Here is a 20007-nt window from a genome sequence, read left to right on the forward strand (position 1 = left end):
ACCTCCTGAGGAACCCTGTGAGGAATCCCTGTGAGGAACCTTCTGAGGAATCCCTGTGAGGAACCTTCTGAGGAATCCCGTGAGGAATCCCTGTGAGGAATCCTGTGAGGAACCTTCTGAAGGACCCCAGCCTTCTCACTGCTGCTCCTCTTGCTCCCCTATCACCTTTAGCTCTGGACCTGCTGAGCCAAGCCCTGCCAGGGGCTGGAAGAGCAGGTGAAAATTCCACAGGTTTGTGTCCAGCATGGATTTCCTTTGGCTGTGTAAACACTGTGGGAGTAACTCCACACGGAGCTCTGCTGGAGCAGGCAGGTTTTGCTCAACTCACAGCTTCAAGTAGAGAAGTGCCCAAAGCTGCTCCTGGTGCAGAGGGACAGCCCTGGGTGGGGTGGGGACATCAGGGTCATTTCCAGCCAGGCCTGAGGAGCTCTCCCAGCAAGGGCAGCTCTGGGAACCCAAACCCAGCAATTCCAGAGTGTCCCCCTGAGGGTCCCAAAGGTCACAGTGTCCCCCTCAGGCTGGGACTTCCATCACAAAGAAGTCTGAAGTGCTTGTGAAGTTGACAATCCCATAAAGGAATTCCGATTTCCCAAAGTTACACCATTTCCTTGGCCAGGGTTTCTTTGGATTCTTTGCTCCCAGAAGTGTTGTCGTCGTTGGAATAATTCCCTGAGTCTCGACTGCTCTGCTTGGAATGTTTGTAGTCTGCAAAAACAATCTGATTTCCCTCTTCTGTGACCATGGATTCAATCACACAGCAATTTTCCACGGATTCCTCTGCAGCTGACAGGTAAGGGCTGCTGAAGGGGTGTGCTCCAAATCCCTGAGGACAGAAGCAGAAGGGGAAGAGATGAACATCCATAAATTTTAAATTATATACTGATTTAAATAAATTCTAATTCTGCTTCACACCACAGTCACACAAATGGGATTTATCAGATTCTTTACCGTGAAGGTGGGCAGGCCCTGGCACAGGGTGCCCAGAGCAGCTGGGGCTGCCCCTGGATCCCTGGCAGTGCCCAAGGCCAGGCTGGACACTGGGGCTGGAGCAGCCTGGGACAGTGGGAGGTGTCCCCATGGCAGGGGTGGCACTGGGTGGGATTTGAGGTCCCTCCAGCCCAACCAGTCTGGGGCTCCATGCTCATGCTGAGCAGCAATGTGTTGTTTCCTACCCCAACACACCACTTGTTTCCCTAAGGACACCAACTCAGATTTAGGATGAAGTTTAGTTCACACAATCCCCAAATCCCTGGGGCTGGCAAAGCCCTCCCAGCCCAGGGAGTCCCAGCTGGGCCCCATGCCCACCTTGTCCCCAGCCCAGAGCACTCAGTGCCACCTCCAGGGGACACCTGCAGGGATGGGCACTGCAAAGCTCCCTGGGCAGCCCCTGCCAGGGCCTGAGCACCCTTTCCAGGGGGAAATTGCTGCTGCTGTCCCAGCTGAGCCTGCCCTGGCCCAGCCTGAGGCCGTTCCCTCTCCTCCTCTCCCTGTTCTTGGGACACCTCCCAGCTGCATTCACAGAATCCAACACTAAAGGGTGACTCCAACATTTTATCTCGGCTCTCTTCCTGCTCTCAGCTGTCATCACCAGAGAATTGTAACATTTCATGGGTTAGAGCCTGAGGAGGACACACAAGAATGAAAAGGAAATCCAGGAATAGAGGTTTCAAGACACACTTGAGTGTTGCCCTTCCATTCCAGAAAAGGATCCCTGCTAAGCAGCACCTGTGCCAAGCTGAGACTGACAAAGCTCTGGAGACCACTGATAAAACCTCTAAAATGAACCCTGACTGACCCATAACAGATAAACATCTTTTTTCCATGATATTTAAAGTTCATTTTCCTACAAAGAAGCTGTGTGATGACTGGGAAGTCAGAGCTCACCTCGATGTTCATGGGGGGCTGGCAGGAGGGGAAGAACACATATTTGATTTTGTTGTAGGCTTGGTAGAGCAATAAAACAAGAGGAGTGACCACCAGCAGGACAAACAGCAGGGCACCCATGAAAATCCCGAAAATGATCAGAGGCAAAGATGTACCTAAAATTGGGAATAAAAACCATTCAGTCGAGGTATTCAGAACCAGGAAAAATTAAAGCACAGCTCCAAATGTGCTGCAGAATTTATCAAATAATTCAACCTTTCCACATCAGGGAAATGTTCTACAACATTTCCACAGCTATGGGCACCAGGGAAAAGTGATGCTGTGCCAGTGTCTGAGACAATTTTGCTTAAAGAAGCCACAAAATATCTCCCAATGCAAGGACAGAGAATCACCAAGGTGGGAAGAGACCTCCAAGATGCTCCAGTCTCTCCATCACCCCCACACCAGCAGCTGGGGGGGCTCCCCTGGAGAGGAGAAGCTCCAGGGAGAGCTCAGAGCCCTGCCAGGGCCTGGAGGGGCTCCAGGAGAGCTGCAGAGGGACTGGGGACAAGGATGGAGGGACAGGAGCCAGGGAATGGCTCCCACTGCCAGAGGGCAGGGCTGGGTGGGAGATTGGGAATTGGGAATTGTTCCCTGGCAGGGTGGGCAGGGGCTGGGATGGAATTCCCAGATTCCCCTGGATCCCTGGCAGTGCCCAAGGCCAGGTTGGACACTGGGGCTGGAACAGCCTGGCACAGTGGCAGGTGTCCCTGCCATGGCAGGGATGGGATGAAATGATCCTCAAGGTCCTTCCCAGCCAAACCATTCCATGATTTCCTGATTATCTCAACAAACTGAAAGGAGTTTGCTGATACCAAAATTAACAGGCACCAGAAACCCATTTCTAAGGAATACAAAGAACATAATCAGGTCTTATTTTATGATCAAAGAATGGAAGATTTTCACTCTGGGGTATAAGAACCTGGGAAAGACAGAGCATGGTCTGACTTGAAGGTACTGCTTGGATTTAAAGATATTCATTGAAATAGCAGGATAAGGGTAAGAGTAATACCTAGGTAAATAGATTTAAATATTTATCTTTACCCCATTCAGGTAAAAAGTAGCATTTGGTTGTTTTTAGGTTTGATAAGACAGAGCAGTGAGGACCACAATATAAATGAATCCTGAATGTGAGCCAGGCATTGCTGTTATTATATTTTCTTGGCTTTAAGGCAGATTGAAGAGTCAGAAATTTTCACAGTGTTCACAGAATTTTATGTGGCTAATTATCTTCACCCTGGTTTGATCTTCTTTTCTGAGTGAGTGCAATCCCCCCACTCTCCCCTGGCACCAAGATGAGCTTCCAGCCCTAATAAATGTGATTTATCTCCTCACTCTTTGGCACAGGAGATTCATTCCCAGAAGAACTAAGTTCCAAAGGTAAAACACCCTGCTAACGTGTAATTTTGTGATTCCTTGCTCCCTCCCAAGATGAAGGGCTGGGAAGTGAAGCTCTCTGCCCAGCCAGCTGCTCCCAGTGCTGGCAGGAGTTCTGAGCTCCCAGTGAAGGGGGAACAATTCCAGCTGCAGAGGGGGAGTTGCTGCCAGGCTGTGCCCACCTGCAGGGGTGTGGATGCATTCCTGCTGGCTGTAGGCACTTCTTTTGTTGTAGGGCTCAGAGATGGCCTGGACTTTGACACAGTACAGGGTGGAGGGGGACACATCAGACACTGTGGCTATGGTCTGCTTCACCTCCTTCTGCTTCACCTCCTCCTGGCAAAAGCAAAAAAAAGGAAAAAGGAAGGATCAGATCCCATGGGCAGCGCAGGAATCTCAAACAGGTGAGTGAGAGCTGCGGCCTCTGATGGAGAAGTGATTCTGTGAAATGTCAGACATTGCTGCAAACCCAGAATCTGCAGGGCTCATCCAGCCCCACATCCAGATGCCTCTGGAACATTTCCAGGAACTCCACCACCTCCCTGGGCACCCAGATTCAATAAAATAAATAAACCACCCCCTTAGCTCCTAAGCAAAACTCAGCAAACACTTCCTGGGCAAGAACCAAGTGCTTCCCCCATTCTGAAATGTCACAATTCCAAGTTTCCAGGAAATTCCTTCCTGCCGCAGTTTGTTTCCCTCTCTTCTGCTCCCCTCTTACCAATTACTGTGAAATATTTTACCCTAAGAAGTATTTAAAAAACATGGAAAGAGCCATTAAAATGTGAACTAAAAGGATGCAGGACTTCAGTGTTTGAGGAGCTTTTTCCATCACATTGCACACAGCCACATCCAGAGAAATGGAGATTTTACGTCATCACTGGGAGATAAAAATCACAGTGATCTTTCATTAAAAAACCCAATAAACTGACTTTTTAAAGACTGATATACCACAAATGTGCCACTTTTGGAGAGGAGCTCCTCAGGGAGAACAGAAGCTCAGGATTTAAGTCAGAATCAATTTTATATTGTATGTAATTAGCTCACACCTCCATATCTGAGGAATTCTTCCAGTACAAGATTCTGTAGGACAACTGGTAATGTTCCCTCATGAATTTCTCCTCAGCTCCTCCTGGAGGAGAAATAATGATGTGGAGCAAAGTGTCACTGAGGTCCAGCCTTACACCAGGAGGCCCAATTTCATCTGAAAACAATAAAATAAATAATTAAAATCCCACTAAAAAAAATTGCCTCAAAGACTGTCAATGAAATCCATGATAACTTTGAAGAAACATCCAGTTAGAAGTATAATTTCATAGTTTTGTCCTGAGAGACACTTCAATTAATTTCACTCTGTTCTTGTGAAATCCCCTCTCCAGACTCCTGTCAGCTCATGAAGGCATTTGGCACAAGTTTGCTGAGCAATGAGCATTTCAGGAAACCATTTCCTTACTTGTTTGCAGAGGATCCACTTTGACTTCCCTGGAGAAGCAGGATTTGTTGTGCCCCTCCCTGGCCTGCACCCGCAGGTAATAAAATCCAGTGGTGTTGATGGAGGAGAAGTTGCACCAGGTGCTGGTGATGTTCTCACAGCTGGGGACACTGAGCCACTTGTCTGAGTAATCCTCATTGAACTTCTTCCAGAAGCTACTGCAAGAGAGAATTCAAGAGTTTTCATGTCAGCTCCCTCAACTCTCAAGAAAATCGTATTTGTTTGTGCTGCACTTGGCTCAGTTTTGGGCAAAAAGGCCTCTAGTAATTAAAAAAAAAACAACCCCAGCATGTTAATATGAGACATTTCTGAGTGGAACAATGAAGATAAAAGGGCCAGTAAATACAAATCAGGGCTTTAACCAAGCCTCAGCAGAGAAATGAAATGTGGGGTGTGCAGGTTCTGAAAATCCAAATGAGAAGTTCTCACGTAGCTCAGTGCAGTCCATTGTTTTTCTGTCATGCCAAAGAATTCCCAAGGAATGCCAGGGGATCCCTCCTCTTCTGTTAGGTGCTGGCCACAGTATTTATGCAACAGCTGGAGATTGAGATACAGGTTTATAGAGCTGCTTCTTAATGGGATTTTATGGATGTGATTCAATGAGTTTTTATGGGACATGATGGGGGTTTTATGGCATTCCTTGTTTTTTGATGCAATATGATTTTTGTCCGGTTTTCTTTATGTGATACAGTGTTTTAGTGTGTGATGCGATGGGGTTTGATGTGATGCAAGGGTTATTTCACATGACAGGAGGGGGCTTTCATAGGACTTGATGGGTTTATGTGACACAAGATTTCTCTTAAAGTGACACAACATTTCTTTTATGTGACACAACATTTCTTTTAATGTGACACAACATTTCTTTTAAGGTGACACTGTGTGCTACCTTGTATTTTCTCCCCTATTTGGGTCTGCCCAGAACAGATCCAAGCTGCTGACAACTGAAACCTCCAACACCTGTATTTTTGCTCACTTTTACTCATCTCATTTCTTCACAGTCAAAAAGCCACTAAGCAATTCAAGTTTCCCAGCTTTAAAAATGTCCCTCAGCATTTAGGAGTCCCTTCCATCAGGAGTTTAACACCCCCAAAAGCGGCCCAGTCCCCTGAAATTCCAGGCTCAGGTGTCACATGGAATTCTTAAGCTATTCACGTCCCAGTTAGCAGGGGAAGCCAGCAGATATTTCATTTTCAGCTCTAGGAAACACTTGCAGAACACAACAAAGGGCATTTCAGATGGCAGGGGTGGGAATGGCTGAACTCACAGCAGGTACTGCACGTTGTAGTTCACACCCTGGTTTTTCTGGGCATGCCAAAACAGGTGGAATTTCATGTTCAAAGCCAGGACAGTCACGTTGGTTGCACACAGGAGGTCGTTCACTGCTCAGGGGGAGAAGGAAGCCCAAAGTTACCAAAAAACTTCATGTTATGGACAGGGAATGGATATTTCTCATGTCAATAATGAAAACATAAAGATTATTCATTATACAGATTGTAATTCACAGGCTGTGATATGTAAAGCATCTCATCAAGCCCTTGATTAAAAAATCAGCTAAAAATCAATTCAGAAAAAAATTAAAATACACAAATATTGAGAGGAGCAGAAATAAACTGGTTTGGGAATAACATGAGGAGAAAAATGTAAAAACTACACGTCTGTATTTATTGTACATTTAGATTTTTTGTTTTAATAAAATATGAATGCAACAATTACTTAATATTTTGGTAAAATAATTAAAACTTGCATGTATCAATTATTGCAATATTTTATTAAGATACACATGTATTATTTTAATATTTTAAAAATACACGTGTATTCTTTTAATATTATTAAAGACACAGATGTGTATTAATTAGTGTATTTTGTGTATAAAGAAATTTTCATTTACCATCAGTTACTTACAATTTGATGTACCATCAACTAATTATGACTTACCAACCCTGTCCAATCTAATATTTGCCTTTCTGCAGTTATTTTTTCCTAAAGTAAGCATTTAAAAGCAACAGCACAGCATAAAAAAGAACTTAATTTTACATTATAAGGTGGAAAACTTGCCCCCTTCAAAGGCTTTCTTCACCAGCTATAAAAATCAATTCACCAAGGATTATATAAAACCAGCATTTTTTTTAAGCTCAGCTCAACTTTCTGTGCATTCATTGAGTGCCAAGTATCCCAGAGGCTTTTGGGTTTTTTTACCTCCCGATTCAGCCACTGATTGAAAAATAAGAGTTTTCCAAGGCACACAAAGAAGCTTTTGTTCCAAATCAGTGCCAAAATTCACCTCATGGCAAAAACATTTCTGTATTATTAAAACTCTGCCCTTGGCATATTTTATGTTGATTGAGAAGGGTAAATGCATATAACACATATATACATATATACACACATATATATATACACATATATACACATACATATATATAAATATATATACATATCTCCCATGTATATATATATTTATATAATTTTTTTTAATACCAAAGTGAGGAGGAATTTGGCCCTTCTGCCTACTTGTGTTGCTTCAGAGCAACTGACAGTGTGGCAGTTTAAGAGAAGTCATCACTGGCGGATGAGCTGATTTCCTGGGTACCTTTCTGGCTGGTTTTCACACAGCTGACGGGGCTGAAGAAGCCCTGCTTTCCATCACTGGGGAGATTTGCTTGGACCTTGAAGCAATAGGTGCTGTTTGGGGCAAGGTCATCAACGGTGTCAACAGGGAAAATGGTTTTACTCTGCAGCTGGAAGAAACAAGCACAAAGAGCTGTGAGGGGAACTGTGCTTCCCCAGGACCATCTTTAATCATCACTTTGCAGGGTTTCAGCCCATTTGTATCATACCTCACCTAAAAAGGTAAAACAGAGAAAGCAGGACAGAGTTTGAGCTGGAGAAATCCAACAGGGAAGTTTGCAGCTTAGCCAGTGACTGACAGGCAGGAGCATTTTGGGCTCCTTTGCCAGGGAAGCGGGGAGGGATTGGGCGTGCCCAGGAATTGACCCCACTGACATTCCAGAATGGAGCAAGACATTCCCATCCCTCCATCACCCAAACACTCCTCTGTCCTCTGCTTTTGGTCTCCCAGACTTGGTGGTGACTGACCATACACAATTGTGGGCCTTGTGCTCCTTCAGTGTATAATCCCAAAATCCCAGAGGTGGGAAGAGCCCTCCAGGACCACCCAGTGCCACCCCAGTATCACCCAAACCCTGTCCCCAAGGCCACATCCAGACTCCTCTGGGACAATTCCAGTGACTCCAAACCTCCCTGGGCAGCTCATCCCATGGCCTAACCACTCTTTGAGGGAAATTTAATTCTGTCTCTAATCTGATCCTCCCCTGGTGCACCTTGAGGCCATTCCCTCTTGTCCTTTCCTCATTCCTGTGTTTCCCTCCATGTCCCCTCCTGGCAGGAGCTGTGAGAGCCACAAGGTCCCCCTGAGCCTCCTTTGCTCCAGGCTCAGCCCCTTCCCAGCTCCCTCAGGAACTCTCCATTCCCTTCCCAGCTCCCTCAGGAACTCTCCAGCCCCTTCCCATCTCCCTCAGGAATTCTCCATTCCCTTCCCAGCTCCCTCAGGAACTCTCCATTCCCTTCCCAGCTCCCTCAGGAACTCTCCAGCCCCTTCCCAGCTCCCTCAGGAACTCTCCAGCCCCTTCCCAGCTCCCTCAGGAACTCTCCATTCCCTTCCCAGCTCCCTCAGGAACTCTCCAGCCCCTTCCCAGCTCCCTCAGGAACTCTCCATTCCCTTCCCAGCTCCCTCAGGAACTCTCCAGCCCCTTCCCAGATCCCTCAGGAACTCTCCATTCCCTTCCCAGCCCTGACACACTCCAGCCCTTCAAGGTCCTTTCTGAAGTGATGATTTTGATCTGATCTCCCAAAAGAACACAGATTGCCCTCTGACCCCTGCCCTAACTTAGATGACTCTCACTTCCCTAAAAAAGATAAAAAAAGAAGAGTTTCTCCCCTGCTCTTCACAGGAGAGCTCTGGGTGCTCTGCAGGACACACATGCTGCCTTGGAAACCAGTTCACAATGGCAACACCTCAAAAAAGTCCCTGGATCGGGGAAATCCAAATAAAACAATCGTATGGTAAGAACAAAATCATTCCACCAAGAAAAAACCACCTCCCCCAACTTTCAAACCTCACAGGAGCAGTTACACAGTGACAGAACCAAACAATTCCATTTCAGAGCATGAATTAAAGTCCATCTCTGACACTTCTGGTAATGTAAGTAACAAAAAAAGAAGTGCTCATACCTGAGCATGTGATGAGTTTTCCCAGAAGACTAGGTTATATTTAAAACTCAGATCATCGATCCACATTTTTTTCCTCTGATTTGCTTCTGGAGGAGAAACCATAACTTTTATGACTCCATTTGTGGACTGCAATTCCAGTCCTGGTGGACCAATCTGAGCTGCAAATATGGAAAGAAAAAATAAGTTAAACATGTCTACTTGGAGAAAATACACCCCAAAAGCATTATACAATAACAAACCTGAAATACCTGCCGTATGGTTTCTTATTTTTAATTCTTTTGAATAATCACACACAGGATCTTAAGTTCTCATGAATCAGGCAGTTTCTAAAAGAAATTTAACCTAACAACCAACTACCATCACCTGGTTCTAAAAACAGTTAAAATTATATATTACCAGCAAATGTTTTCCAAAAAAATCAGTATAAATTAGTCTAAAACCTGCAAGGAAAGAGACTTAGCTCAGTTCAATAAATGCAACATCAAAGGAGGGCTTCAGTACCACTGGAACTGCTGAAAAGCCACAAACATCCCAAAAACAAGGTTCTTGGAACAACCTGGCCTATGGAAGGTGTTCCTGCCTGATGGGATGGGCTTTAAGGTCCCTCCCAATCCAGACCAGTCTGGGATTCTACAAAAATCTATTGTCAAAAAGGATTTTTCCAATAAGTAATCTGGGAAAATACAGAGTGACAGGAAATTCAGTCAGGAAACCAGCACGACTTGGAATAGTTTTCCCTTTCCAGAAAAGACAGAACTGCATGCCATGACCTGCAGATGCCTGGTCTTGTGTCCCTCTTGGGAAATTCTCCATTCTGCCGTTACCAGCAGTGGAAACCACACGTGGCTTTTCCACACTCCCTCATTCTAGACTGCTTTGGGTTGGGAAGAAGCTTAAATCTCATCCCACCCCACCCCTGCCATGGCAGGGACACCTCCCACTGTCCCAGGCTGCTCCAACCTGGCTTGGGTACTGCCAGGGACCCAGGGGATTCTCTGGGAATTCCATCCCAGCCCTGCCCACCCTGCCAGGGAACAATTCCCAATTCCCAATCTCCCACCCAGCCCTGCCCTCTGGCAGTGGGAGCCATTCCCTGGCTCCTGTCCCTCCATCCTTGTCCCCAGTCCCTCTGCAGCTCTCCTGGAGCCCCTCCAGGACTCTGAGCTCTCCCTGGAGTTTCCCCTCTCCAGGTTGAACATTCCCAGCTCTCTCCAGCCCCGGGGCTCCTCCGGGCTCTCTCCAGCAGCTCCAGGTGCTCCTGCTGCTGGATCTCAGGGCTGGAGGCTCTGCAGGTGTGGTCCCACCTGAGCAGGGCAGGGGAGCAGAACCCTCCCCTGAGGTGCTGAAGGAAGCAAAGTGTCCCCAGCCCCCCGGGCTCGTACCGACGTATTCGGGCACCATCTCCAGGACCTCGGACCAGGGGGACAGCAGGGGCCCTGCCTGGGCCCTCACGCGCACGTAGTGGGGATCGTAGTACTCGGAGATGGCCGAGGAGATGTCACAGCCTGTGCCAGCCACGGCCTGGCACCCCGGCAGCTCCTGCCAGCCCGTGTCCTTCAGCTCCGGCCTGCGGGACAGAGAACAGCCGGGAGAGACAGCCCAGGATAAACAACGGCCCGGGATAAACGACATCCCCGGGATAAACGACATCCCCGGGATAAACGACATCCCCGGGATAAACCACGGCCCGGGATAAACCACGGCCCGGGATAAACCACGGCCCCGGATAAACCACGGCCCCGGGATAAACAACGACCCAGGATAAACAACGGCCTGGGATAAACCACGGCCCCAGGATAAACCACGGCCTCGGGATAAACGACGGCCCGGGATAAACGACATCCCCGGGATAAACCACGGCCCCGGGATAAACCACGGCCCCGGATAAACCACGGCCCCGGATAAACCACGGCCCCGGGATAAACCACGGCCCCGGATAAACCACGGCCCCGGATAAACCACGGCCCCGGGATAAACCACGGCCCCGGGATAAACCACGGCCCCGGGATAAACGACCTAGATTAAACAACACCCCCAGGACAAACAACAACCCTGGATAAACAACACCCCGGGACAAATAACACCCCAGAATAAACACCCCCAGGACAAACACCCTGGAATAAACAACACCCCCAGGACAAACAACAACCCTGGATAAACAACACCCCGGGACAAACAACACCCCAGGATAAATAACACCCGGAGATAAACAGCCCAGAATAAACAACACCCCCAGGACAAACACCCTGGAATAAACAACCCCCAGGACTAACAACACCCGCAGGACAAACAACAATCCCAGGATAAACAACACCCCGGGACAAATAACACCCCAGGATAAATAACACCCGGAGATAAACAACACCCACAGGACAAACAACCTAGATTAAACAACACCCCAGGACAAATAACAGCCCCAGGACAAACAGCCTAGATTAAACAACACCCCAGGATAAACAACAGCCCCAGGACAAACAACACCCCAACGTGCAGAAGTTTAATAGGGGATAGAAGGGACAGTGCCCAGTGCTGGGGTGCCTGGCAACCTTCACTGTGAGCACACCTTCACTGTAACCACTCTCAGCTGCTCTCTCACTGCATTGCTGATGCATATTCATGAAGCTTATACATATTCAATGTGTCCTTCAGTTTACATGCTCCAGGCATTTTATATTTATATTCTTTTATATAAATAATATATTTATATTATTATATTTTATATTAATTTATATTCAATGTTCCTTTGAGTTTACATGCTCCAGGCATTTTATATTTATATTATTATATATAAATAACATATTTATATTATTTATATTTTATATTAATTTATATTCAATGTTCCCTTGAGTTTACATGCTCCAGGCATTTTATATTTATATTATTTTATATTATTTTATAAAAATAATATATTTATATTATTTATATTTTATATTAATTTATATTCAATGTTCCCTTGAGTTCACATGCTCCAGGAATTCTTTATCTTAGTTTGTCCCTGGCCTCATCTTCTTAGAGCACAATGCAGGTGGGATTTTGAGAGTTTTGTATTTTACTTCCTCACAGATGGGATTTTGAGAGTTTTGTATCTTATTTCCTCATGAGGGCCCCTGCTCTGTGGTTTGACAGTTACTGACAGCCCAAGGGGCAGTGGTAAATTTTTCTTTGGTGCTATTTGTCTGGTTTTTTTCCATGTTTTCTTATCATACAGACATTCCAGCCATTTTTACAAGTAATTTCAATCAATATTAGCTATTTCGCTATTGAATAGATATTGAGTAGATATTTTACTATTTGAATAGATATTTCACTATTATCAGTTACTTACAAAAATAAAGGCATTAGTTATTATTTCAGGACTACAATTACTATTATTTTATTAATTTAATGTTTGTTTTAATTTAATTTTTAATTTTATTAATATTAATACATTATACATATTAATAAGTTGTTCTATTCATCATCATCATTATTTCACAACTATAATTACTTCTGCAAAAGTTAATGTTATAATACACAGTGCATAATATTTTGCAAAAACCTAAACTATAATATATATTTATCACGCTAAGATATACAATCCACACAGGGATTAGAGTATTAACTATAAAAAGCTGACAAATTATACTATATCAAAAGCAGTTAAAAAGAGATTACCAACTGTACTATATCAGAGTAATTTACAAAAGCCAATAATAGCAAAATACAATAATGACATACTTATTTATAACACACCTCCAGGATAAAATAGTCTGGGAAAAATCCAACCCACAACCACTGAAATTATTCTTATTTTCTTCTTAACTTTAATAAACATCACCCTTTTTCATGCTGCTTTATCATCAGTGCAATCAGTGTTATCTCCTGTAAATTATCCTACAACTGCCAGAACACAGAATTACATCCTCAGGATTATTATATTTCCTAGCCTGGCAAAGGTTTTATAATTCATGGGAAGAAATTTTAAGGTCCTGACAAAAGTTAAAAGAGCATAAAACCAGCAGAACTCCACTAATTATAACATGAGCCAGGAATGGAAATTAAGGGAAAACAAAAACACAGAGGTGAAAAGTGGAGCTCAGCAATAATCAGGCTTTCAGCAGCTCTTTTTAAATCAACACACATCCACACCTCAGTAAAGGAAGAGATTTATAGAGACATTTAAAATGTCCTGGTCAAAAAAAGGAGGCACAGACCTAAAGCAGCAATTGTTTACCCTCAATTCCTACCTTGTCTTTCAGACCAGTCTGACATTTTAAGAAATAAATCTATTTTCAAAGCAGCTGTTCTTATCTATGTATTGGAAAATAGGAACTGGGTTTTTTAAAATCCCAATCCCAGAGTGGTTTGGGTTGGGAGACACCTTAAAGCCCATCCTGTTCCACCCCTGCCACAAACAGGAAACCTTTCACAATCCCAGGTTGCTCAGAATTTCAGTAATTTTGTCTCAGCAATGTTTTTCAATATTTACTTGTCAGGAAAAGTGCCACAGAATGTCTGTGCTAATGTGTGCAAAAGAATGGGGGTATGGAAAAACTGAAGGAAACCAAGGAAATCTTTAAGAATAAACCTTAAATTGTTTCATCTGGGCATTAAACTTGCAGCTGAGAAAGGTGAGTTAATGAACACTGAGAAATTACTTGCAAATTACACTGAAAATTCCCTCAAATCCCCTGTGTGTGGCCACAGCTAGAGAAACCAAACAAAGCAGAGACAAAATAAACATAAATTCCACTTCTGAGTGTGCCAAGAAATCTTCTGCCAGAGCCCTGCTGGTGGTTCAGTGTCTTTATTTCTCTCAGGGTTCCTAAGGGTCAGGGTGACCCTGATATTGTACAGAATCTTTGCTCCCTAAGCCCACTCAGCCAAAGGAGGAGCCTGGAATGGTTCTGATTGTGTTTTCAAGGCTTTTTATTTCTTCTTATCTAAACATTCTTTCTCTGACCTGCCCAGCTCTGCCTAGCAAGGAGCCCATGGCCATCTGCCCTGAGCCTTGGGTGGCTCCCACCTTATATACTCAAAACTATGTGTGTGTGTGTGTGTGTGTGTGTGTGTGTGTGTGTTTACCATTTATTACAAATTCCCATCATCTACGTTGGACAGTGTGTCCCCATCCTAAAGCAATAGGAGAGTGTCACCATCACGCCAAGGACAAGATGAAGGAGAAGAAGGTCACACACGCCCAAATCCCTGGTCACACACGCCCAAATCCCTGGTCACACACGCCCAAATCCCTGGTCACACACGCCCAAATCCCTCCATCTTGACCCCCTGAACTACATTCTAAACACCCCAAAATTCTAGTTTGTTAGCTGAAATATCCCATTACTGAAACCCTTGTGGCTGCTGATACAGCTTGTCAGAGGCCAGAGTGGGAGGCAGGGGTGCTGTGAGCCCGTGGCAGGTCTGGAGGCAGCCGGAGGGGTCCCGGTGTGCCCGGGGCGGTGGCCAGGGACACTCAGGGACACTCACCACTGGAGCTGGGCCGAGAAGGTGACGCCGCGGGCGCTGCCCCCGCGGTGCTCCCAGCTCAGGGAGAAGTTGGTGTTGACGGCGTGCACCCGCAGCCGCGCCGGGCTGGGCAGGCGGCTCTGGCCTGCGGAGACAGAACGGGAAAGGGGAGAGAACTTACGGCCAACGGCCACTCGTACCGTGAGGAGAAAAAACATACCGGGAGGAAAGGAAAAAATGAAGTGTTGTGATGAATAATGATACAATATCAGGGTAAAATCGAAATAAAATGTTATAGTATTACAACAACAACAAAAAAAATAGGATAAAATAAAAATTAAGAAATAAAATAAATGAAGTATAATGATAAAAGGCAAAGAAAATATCAGGGTAAAATTGAAATAAAGTGTTATAGTATTACAACAAAAATAATAAAAAAATAGGATAAAATTAAAATAAAAAAATAAAATAAATGAAGTATAATGATAAAAGGCAAAGAAAATATCAGGATAAAATTGAAATAAAATGTTATAGTATTACAACAAAAATAATAAAAAAAAGGATAAAATTAAAATAAAAAAATAAAATAAATGAAGTATAATGATAAAAGGCAAAGAAAATATCAGGGTAAAATTGAAATAAAGTGTTACAGTATTACAACAAAAATAATAAAAAATAGCATAAAATTAAAATAAAAAAATAAAATAAATGAAGTATAACGATAAAAGGCAAAGAAAATATCAGGATAAAATTGAAATAAAATGTTATAGTATTACAACAAAAATAATAAAAAAAATAGCATAAAATTAAAATAAAAAAATAAAATAAATGAAGTATAATGATAAAAGGCAAAGAAAATATCAGGGTAAAATTGAAATAAAGTGTTATAGTATTACAACAAAAATAATAAAAAAAATAGCATAAAATTAAAATAAAAAAATAAAATAAATGAAGTATAACGATAAAAGGCAAAGAAAATATCAGGATAAAATTGAAATAAAATGTTATAGTATTACAACAAAAATAATAAAAAAAATAGCATAAAATTAAAATAAAAAAATAAAATAAATGAAGTATAATGATAAAAGGCAAAGAAAATATTAGGAGGAAATGAAAATAAAATATTACAATAAAAAGAAAATATCAAGATAAAATTAAAATAAAATAAAGTATTATGATAAAAAGCAAATAAAATACTAAGATAAAATTAAAATAAAATGTTAAAGTATTACAGTAAAAAGGAAATCAAATATTACGATAAAATTAAAATAAAATAAAGTATTATGATAAAAAGCAAACAAAATACTAAGATAAAATGAAAATAAAATAAATTATTACAATAAAAAGAAAATATTAAGATAAAATGAAAATAAAATGTTAAAGTATTACAGTAAAAAGCAAATCAAATATTAGGATAAAATTAAGATAAAATAAAGTATTATGATAAAATGCAAATAAAATATTAAGATAAAATTAAAATAAAATAAATTATTACAATAAAAATAAAATATTAGGATAAAATGGAGATAAAATATTACAATAAAAATATTATGATAAAATTAAAATAGAATGTGAAAGGAAAGTATAATAAAAAGCAAGTAAAATATTAGGATAAAATGAAGATAAAATATTACAATAAAATAAAATATTATGATAAAATTAAAATAAAATGTGAAAAAATATAATAAAAAGCAAATAAAATATTAGGATATAATTAAGATAAAATATTATAATAAAAAGAAAAGGAAATATGAAGATAAAATTAAAATTAAATGTTAAAGTTTTACAATAAAAAGCAAATAAAATATCAGGATAAAATTCAAATAAAATGTTAAAGTACTATAATAAAATGCAAATAAAATATCAGGATAAAATTCAAATAAAATGTTAAAGTACTATAATAAAATGCAAATAAAATGCTAGGATATAATTAAGACAAAATATTACAATAAAGTAAAATCTGAAATAAATAAAATAGTATAATTATTAAAATAAAAATTAAAATAGAATTAAAAGAAAATAAAATTAATAAAATAAAAAATTAAAATAAATATAAAATTAAAATAGAAAACAGAATAGAAAAATAATGAAAATAAAAATTAAAATAAAATTAAAATAAAATAAATTAATAAAACACGCGAGCCAAATAATTCACTTAAACCTTGTGGCTCCCGCTAGGGAATTTATTCCCACGAGGCAGGGATTTGCTGCGCTTCTGACAGAGTAAGACAAACCCAGAGAATGCCAAAGGATGTTTGCTTGGAAAATAAGAAAACAAAGGAAAAACCAGATTTTTTTTTCCCAGATATTTATCCAACAGATGGCTACAATTCAGCCAAAACCCTTGTGACAACAAGGGCCCCACAGACTCCAACTGATAAAAACACGAATAAATTCCAATTATTAGAGTATTTGTGTTTGATTTGGGTAGAAATTTAAATATTTAGTGTATCTTTCCTGTCTTTTCAAATCCTTAATTGATAGAGCATGAGGCTTTCCAGTACTCCTGGTTAGACCTCAGCGGGTCAGATGGGAAAAAGGAGGAGTGGAAGCAGGAAGAAGATCCTGTCCAGATCCGTGTTCTGAGCAGAGATCTAAAATCTCTGATTTTTAAAGATCTTTAAGATTTTCTGTGTTTTAAGCCAGGCCAGTGTTTTGTACAGCTGGGAAATAGCCCAGGAAGGTCATTTCCAACACAACTCCCCACCAAGAGAAAGCTGAATGGCAGCAGCAATTCTTGAAGTTTTCCTTTTAAGCCAAATTTCCAGCTTCCTGAGGGAATTTTATTGTTCTCTTCTGTATCCCTTCCAAACGGTTCAACTTGCTTGAAGCAGTGAAACAAAAAATCACAATGAACTGGATGAGGCTACTTAATGGAGGCCTAATTTATATGAGACATGACCTAATCTTTTCCTTCTAATTAGCACTGCTGTGCCCTGATACTTTTGGGGTTTCTAAAAACACCCAACAAAACAATGTCATGTAATTTATGTGTAGAATTTTTTTTTTTTTTTTTTTCAGGTCTGATATTTTAACCCTCCTGTCTTTGCCCTGCACATTCTCCTGCTCAATATCACTGCACTTGTTTCCTGGAATACTGATGCAGTTTCTCAGGATACTTCTGGATGTTCCACCCTACACACAGGAATAGGTGATTCAGCCATCCACCCTTTCACATATTTCCCTATTTCCAATGAGTTTTGTGCTTGCCTCCCTAAATTAATTCCACAAATCATCCATTTCCCAATGAACAGCTATGCAGGAAGGAAGGAGCAAACTCAGCGACGTTTAATCAGCAGAGAAACTTTGTGATTTATGTAGTAATTTGATATGCAAAGAAAAACCTAAAAAACAACACTTCTTCCTGGCTTATTTTATTAATGATTAAAAGCCAAACATTTAAAACTAATTCCTGTTTGTCCACTTGAGCATGATGATACTTTGGTTCTGAGAAACCATTATAAGGCATTAGGTTTCTGCAGAAAGAAAAGATTAAAAACCAGAAATGCTTTTAGCACATCTGCCTATTTCCTTCCCCTACCAAATTCCAATAAATTAAACCAACCCAACCTGTTCTAATACAGAAAAATTACTGCTTCACTCGGGAGATGTTCAGCAATGTTATCAGTAAACAATGGTTGAAAATAATAATGATTATGTAATAAAATCTATTCAGCAACAGAAGAAAGCAAGAAATGGCAACACAGCAAACCCTGCTGTTGGGGGAAATCCCACGAAGAGCATATGATGCTCGATGCTTACGACATCCCTGGGTGCAGAAGCCAGTGGAAAATTTCAGCCAATATTTCAGTAGAAGGAGGAAGAGGAGGCCCCTTACATGTGACACCAGAAAAAGCTCTGAACGACTTTGATATGCAAAGAAAACCCAGAGCCAGAGCTTTACCCTGGAGCAGCAGCACAGGGAAAAGGAGAGGCCACTGAAGCAGAGCTATTGGAATTCCAGAGTTAGGATCACCCACTGGTTGGGATCTCAGAGCCCACCCAGTCCCAGGCTGCTCCAGCCCCAGTGTCCAACCTGGCCCTGGGCACTGCCAGGGATCCATGGGCGGCCCCAGCTGCTCTGGGAATTCCATCGCAGCCCCTCCCAGCCTGCCAGGGAACAATTCCCAATTCCCCATATCCCAGCCAGCCCTGCCCTCTGGCAGTGTAAAACCATTGTCCCTGGTGCTGTCACTCCCTGCCTGTATAAACAGTCTCTCTGCCCTCCCTTGTGATGCTCCACAACCCTTCCTCTTCCAGTAACAGATTTTGGGCAATAGTTGCTTTTTGCTGTGTAAGGAAAAAAGATAAGGCACAAGCTCGTGCCCTGCGAGCCAAAACCCCCATCCTGCCATTCTACCTATCATGTCGTCATTTATCCTTTAGACTCTGCCAGACTGACTTCCAAGCCAAAGAACGGGAATCCAAAGCTGTTTTTCCCACGCCGCGGCTGCAGCCGCTGCAATTCACCGGGAATGGGTGGGACGGGCTGGGGGAGAGGGACAATCCACAGGGACACGGGGGACAGACCCAGGGAATGGCTCCCACTGCCAGAGGGCAGGGCTGGGTGGGAGATTGGGAATTGGGAATTGTTCCCTGGCAGGGTGGGCAGGGCTGGGATGGAATTCCCAGATTCCCCTGGATCCCTGGCAGTGCTCAAGGCCAGGCTGGACACTGGGGCTGGAGCAGCCTGGCACAGTGGGAGGTGTCCCCATGGCAGGGGTGGCACTGGGTGGGATTTGGGGTTCCTCCAGCCCAAACCCCGCTGTGATTCCACGGCAGCCCTGCAAACACCACAGCACATCCTCACCGACACCGTTATCCCAGCCCGCATCCCCGCGGAGCTCCGGGAGCGCAGCGGGCCCGCTCCCCGCTCTCCCGGGGAGGGAGCCCCGCTCCGCCCCGCTCCCTGAGCGCTCCCGGACCCACCTGCGCAGGGCAGCGGGACCAGGAGCAGCGGCAGCGCGGCCGCCAGCCAGAGCGCGCCCGGCTCCCGCAGCCGCTCCGCCGTCCTTCTGCCCCTCGGCCCCTCCGTGCGTCCATCCCTGGGCTCCTCCGGCTCCTCCGTGCGTCCATCCCCGGGCTCCTCCGGCTCCTCCGTGCGTCCATCCCCGGGCTCCTCCGGCTCCTCCGGCCATCCCTGCCCGGGCTCCGCCGCCCCAGCCCCCGGCTCCGCCATCCCGGGCAGCGCTGCCGGAAGCGGCGGCGGCGGCGCCTGCGCGGAGCGGCCCGGGCGCTCTGAGGGGCGGTCGGGGCGGCGTGAGGGCGGTGTGGGGGCTGTGAGGGCGGTGTGGGGGCGGTGTGGGGGCTGTGAGGGCGGTGTGAGGGCTGTGTCGGAGCTGTGAGGGCGATCAGGGCTGCGTGAGGGCGGTGTCGGAGCTGTGTGAGGGCGATCAGGGCGGTGTGAGGGCGATGTGAGGGCTGTGTCGGGGCTGTGTGAGGGCGGTGTCGGGGCTGTGTGAGGGCGATCAGGGCGGTGTGAGGGCGATGTGAGGGCTGTGTCGGAGATGTGTGAG

The 20007-nt window shown here is 43.6% G+C and overlaps 1 protein-coding gene across 1 annotated transcript; it reads right to left on the bottom strand.

The window, feature by feature from the left end:
* IFNAR1 (interferon alpha and beta receptor subunit 1) lies at positions 1 to 19711 on the bottom strand. Its single transcript, XM_077781720.1, has 11 exons — positions 19421 to 19711; positions 14513 to 14636; positions 10426 to 10610; positions 9044 to 9201; positions 7383 to 7530; positions 6057 to 6171; positions 4754 to 4950; positions 4350 to 4504; positions 3483 to 3636; positions 1885 to 2039; positions 1 to 823 (listed from the first exon to the last, which is right to left on the bottom strand). The coding sequence occupies exons 1-11, from the start codon at positions 19668 to 19670 to the stop codon at positions 596 to 598; spliced, it is 1869 nt and encodes a 622-aa protein (XP_077637846.1). The 5' UTR covers positions 19671 to 19711; the 3' UTR covers positions 1 to 595.
* Between the last annotated feature and the right edge of the window lie 296 nt (positions 19712 to 20007).

The sequence above is a fragment of the Lonchura striata genome, chromosome 2 (genome assembly GCF_046129695.1).
Source record: "Lonchura striata isolate bLonStr1 chromosome 2, bLonStr1.mat, whole genome shotgun sequence".
Lineage (NCBI taxonomy): Eukaryota > Metazoa > Chordata > Aves > Passeriformes > Estrildidae > Lonchura > Lonchura striata.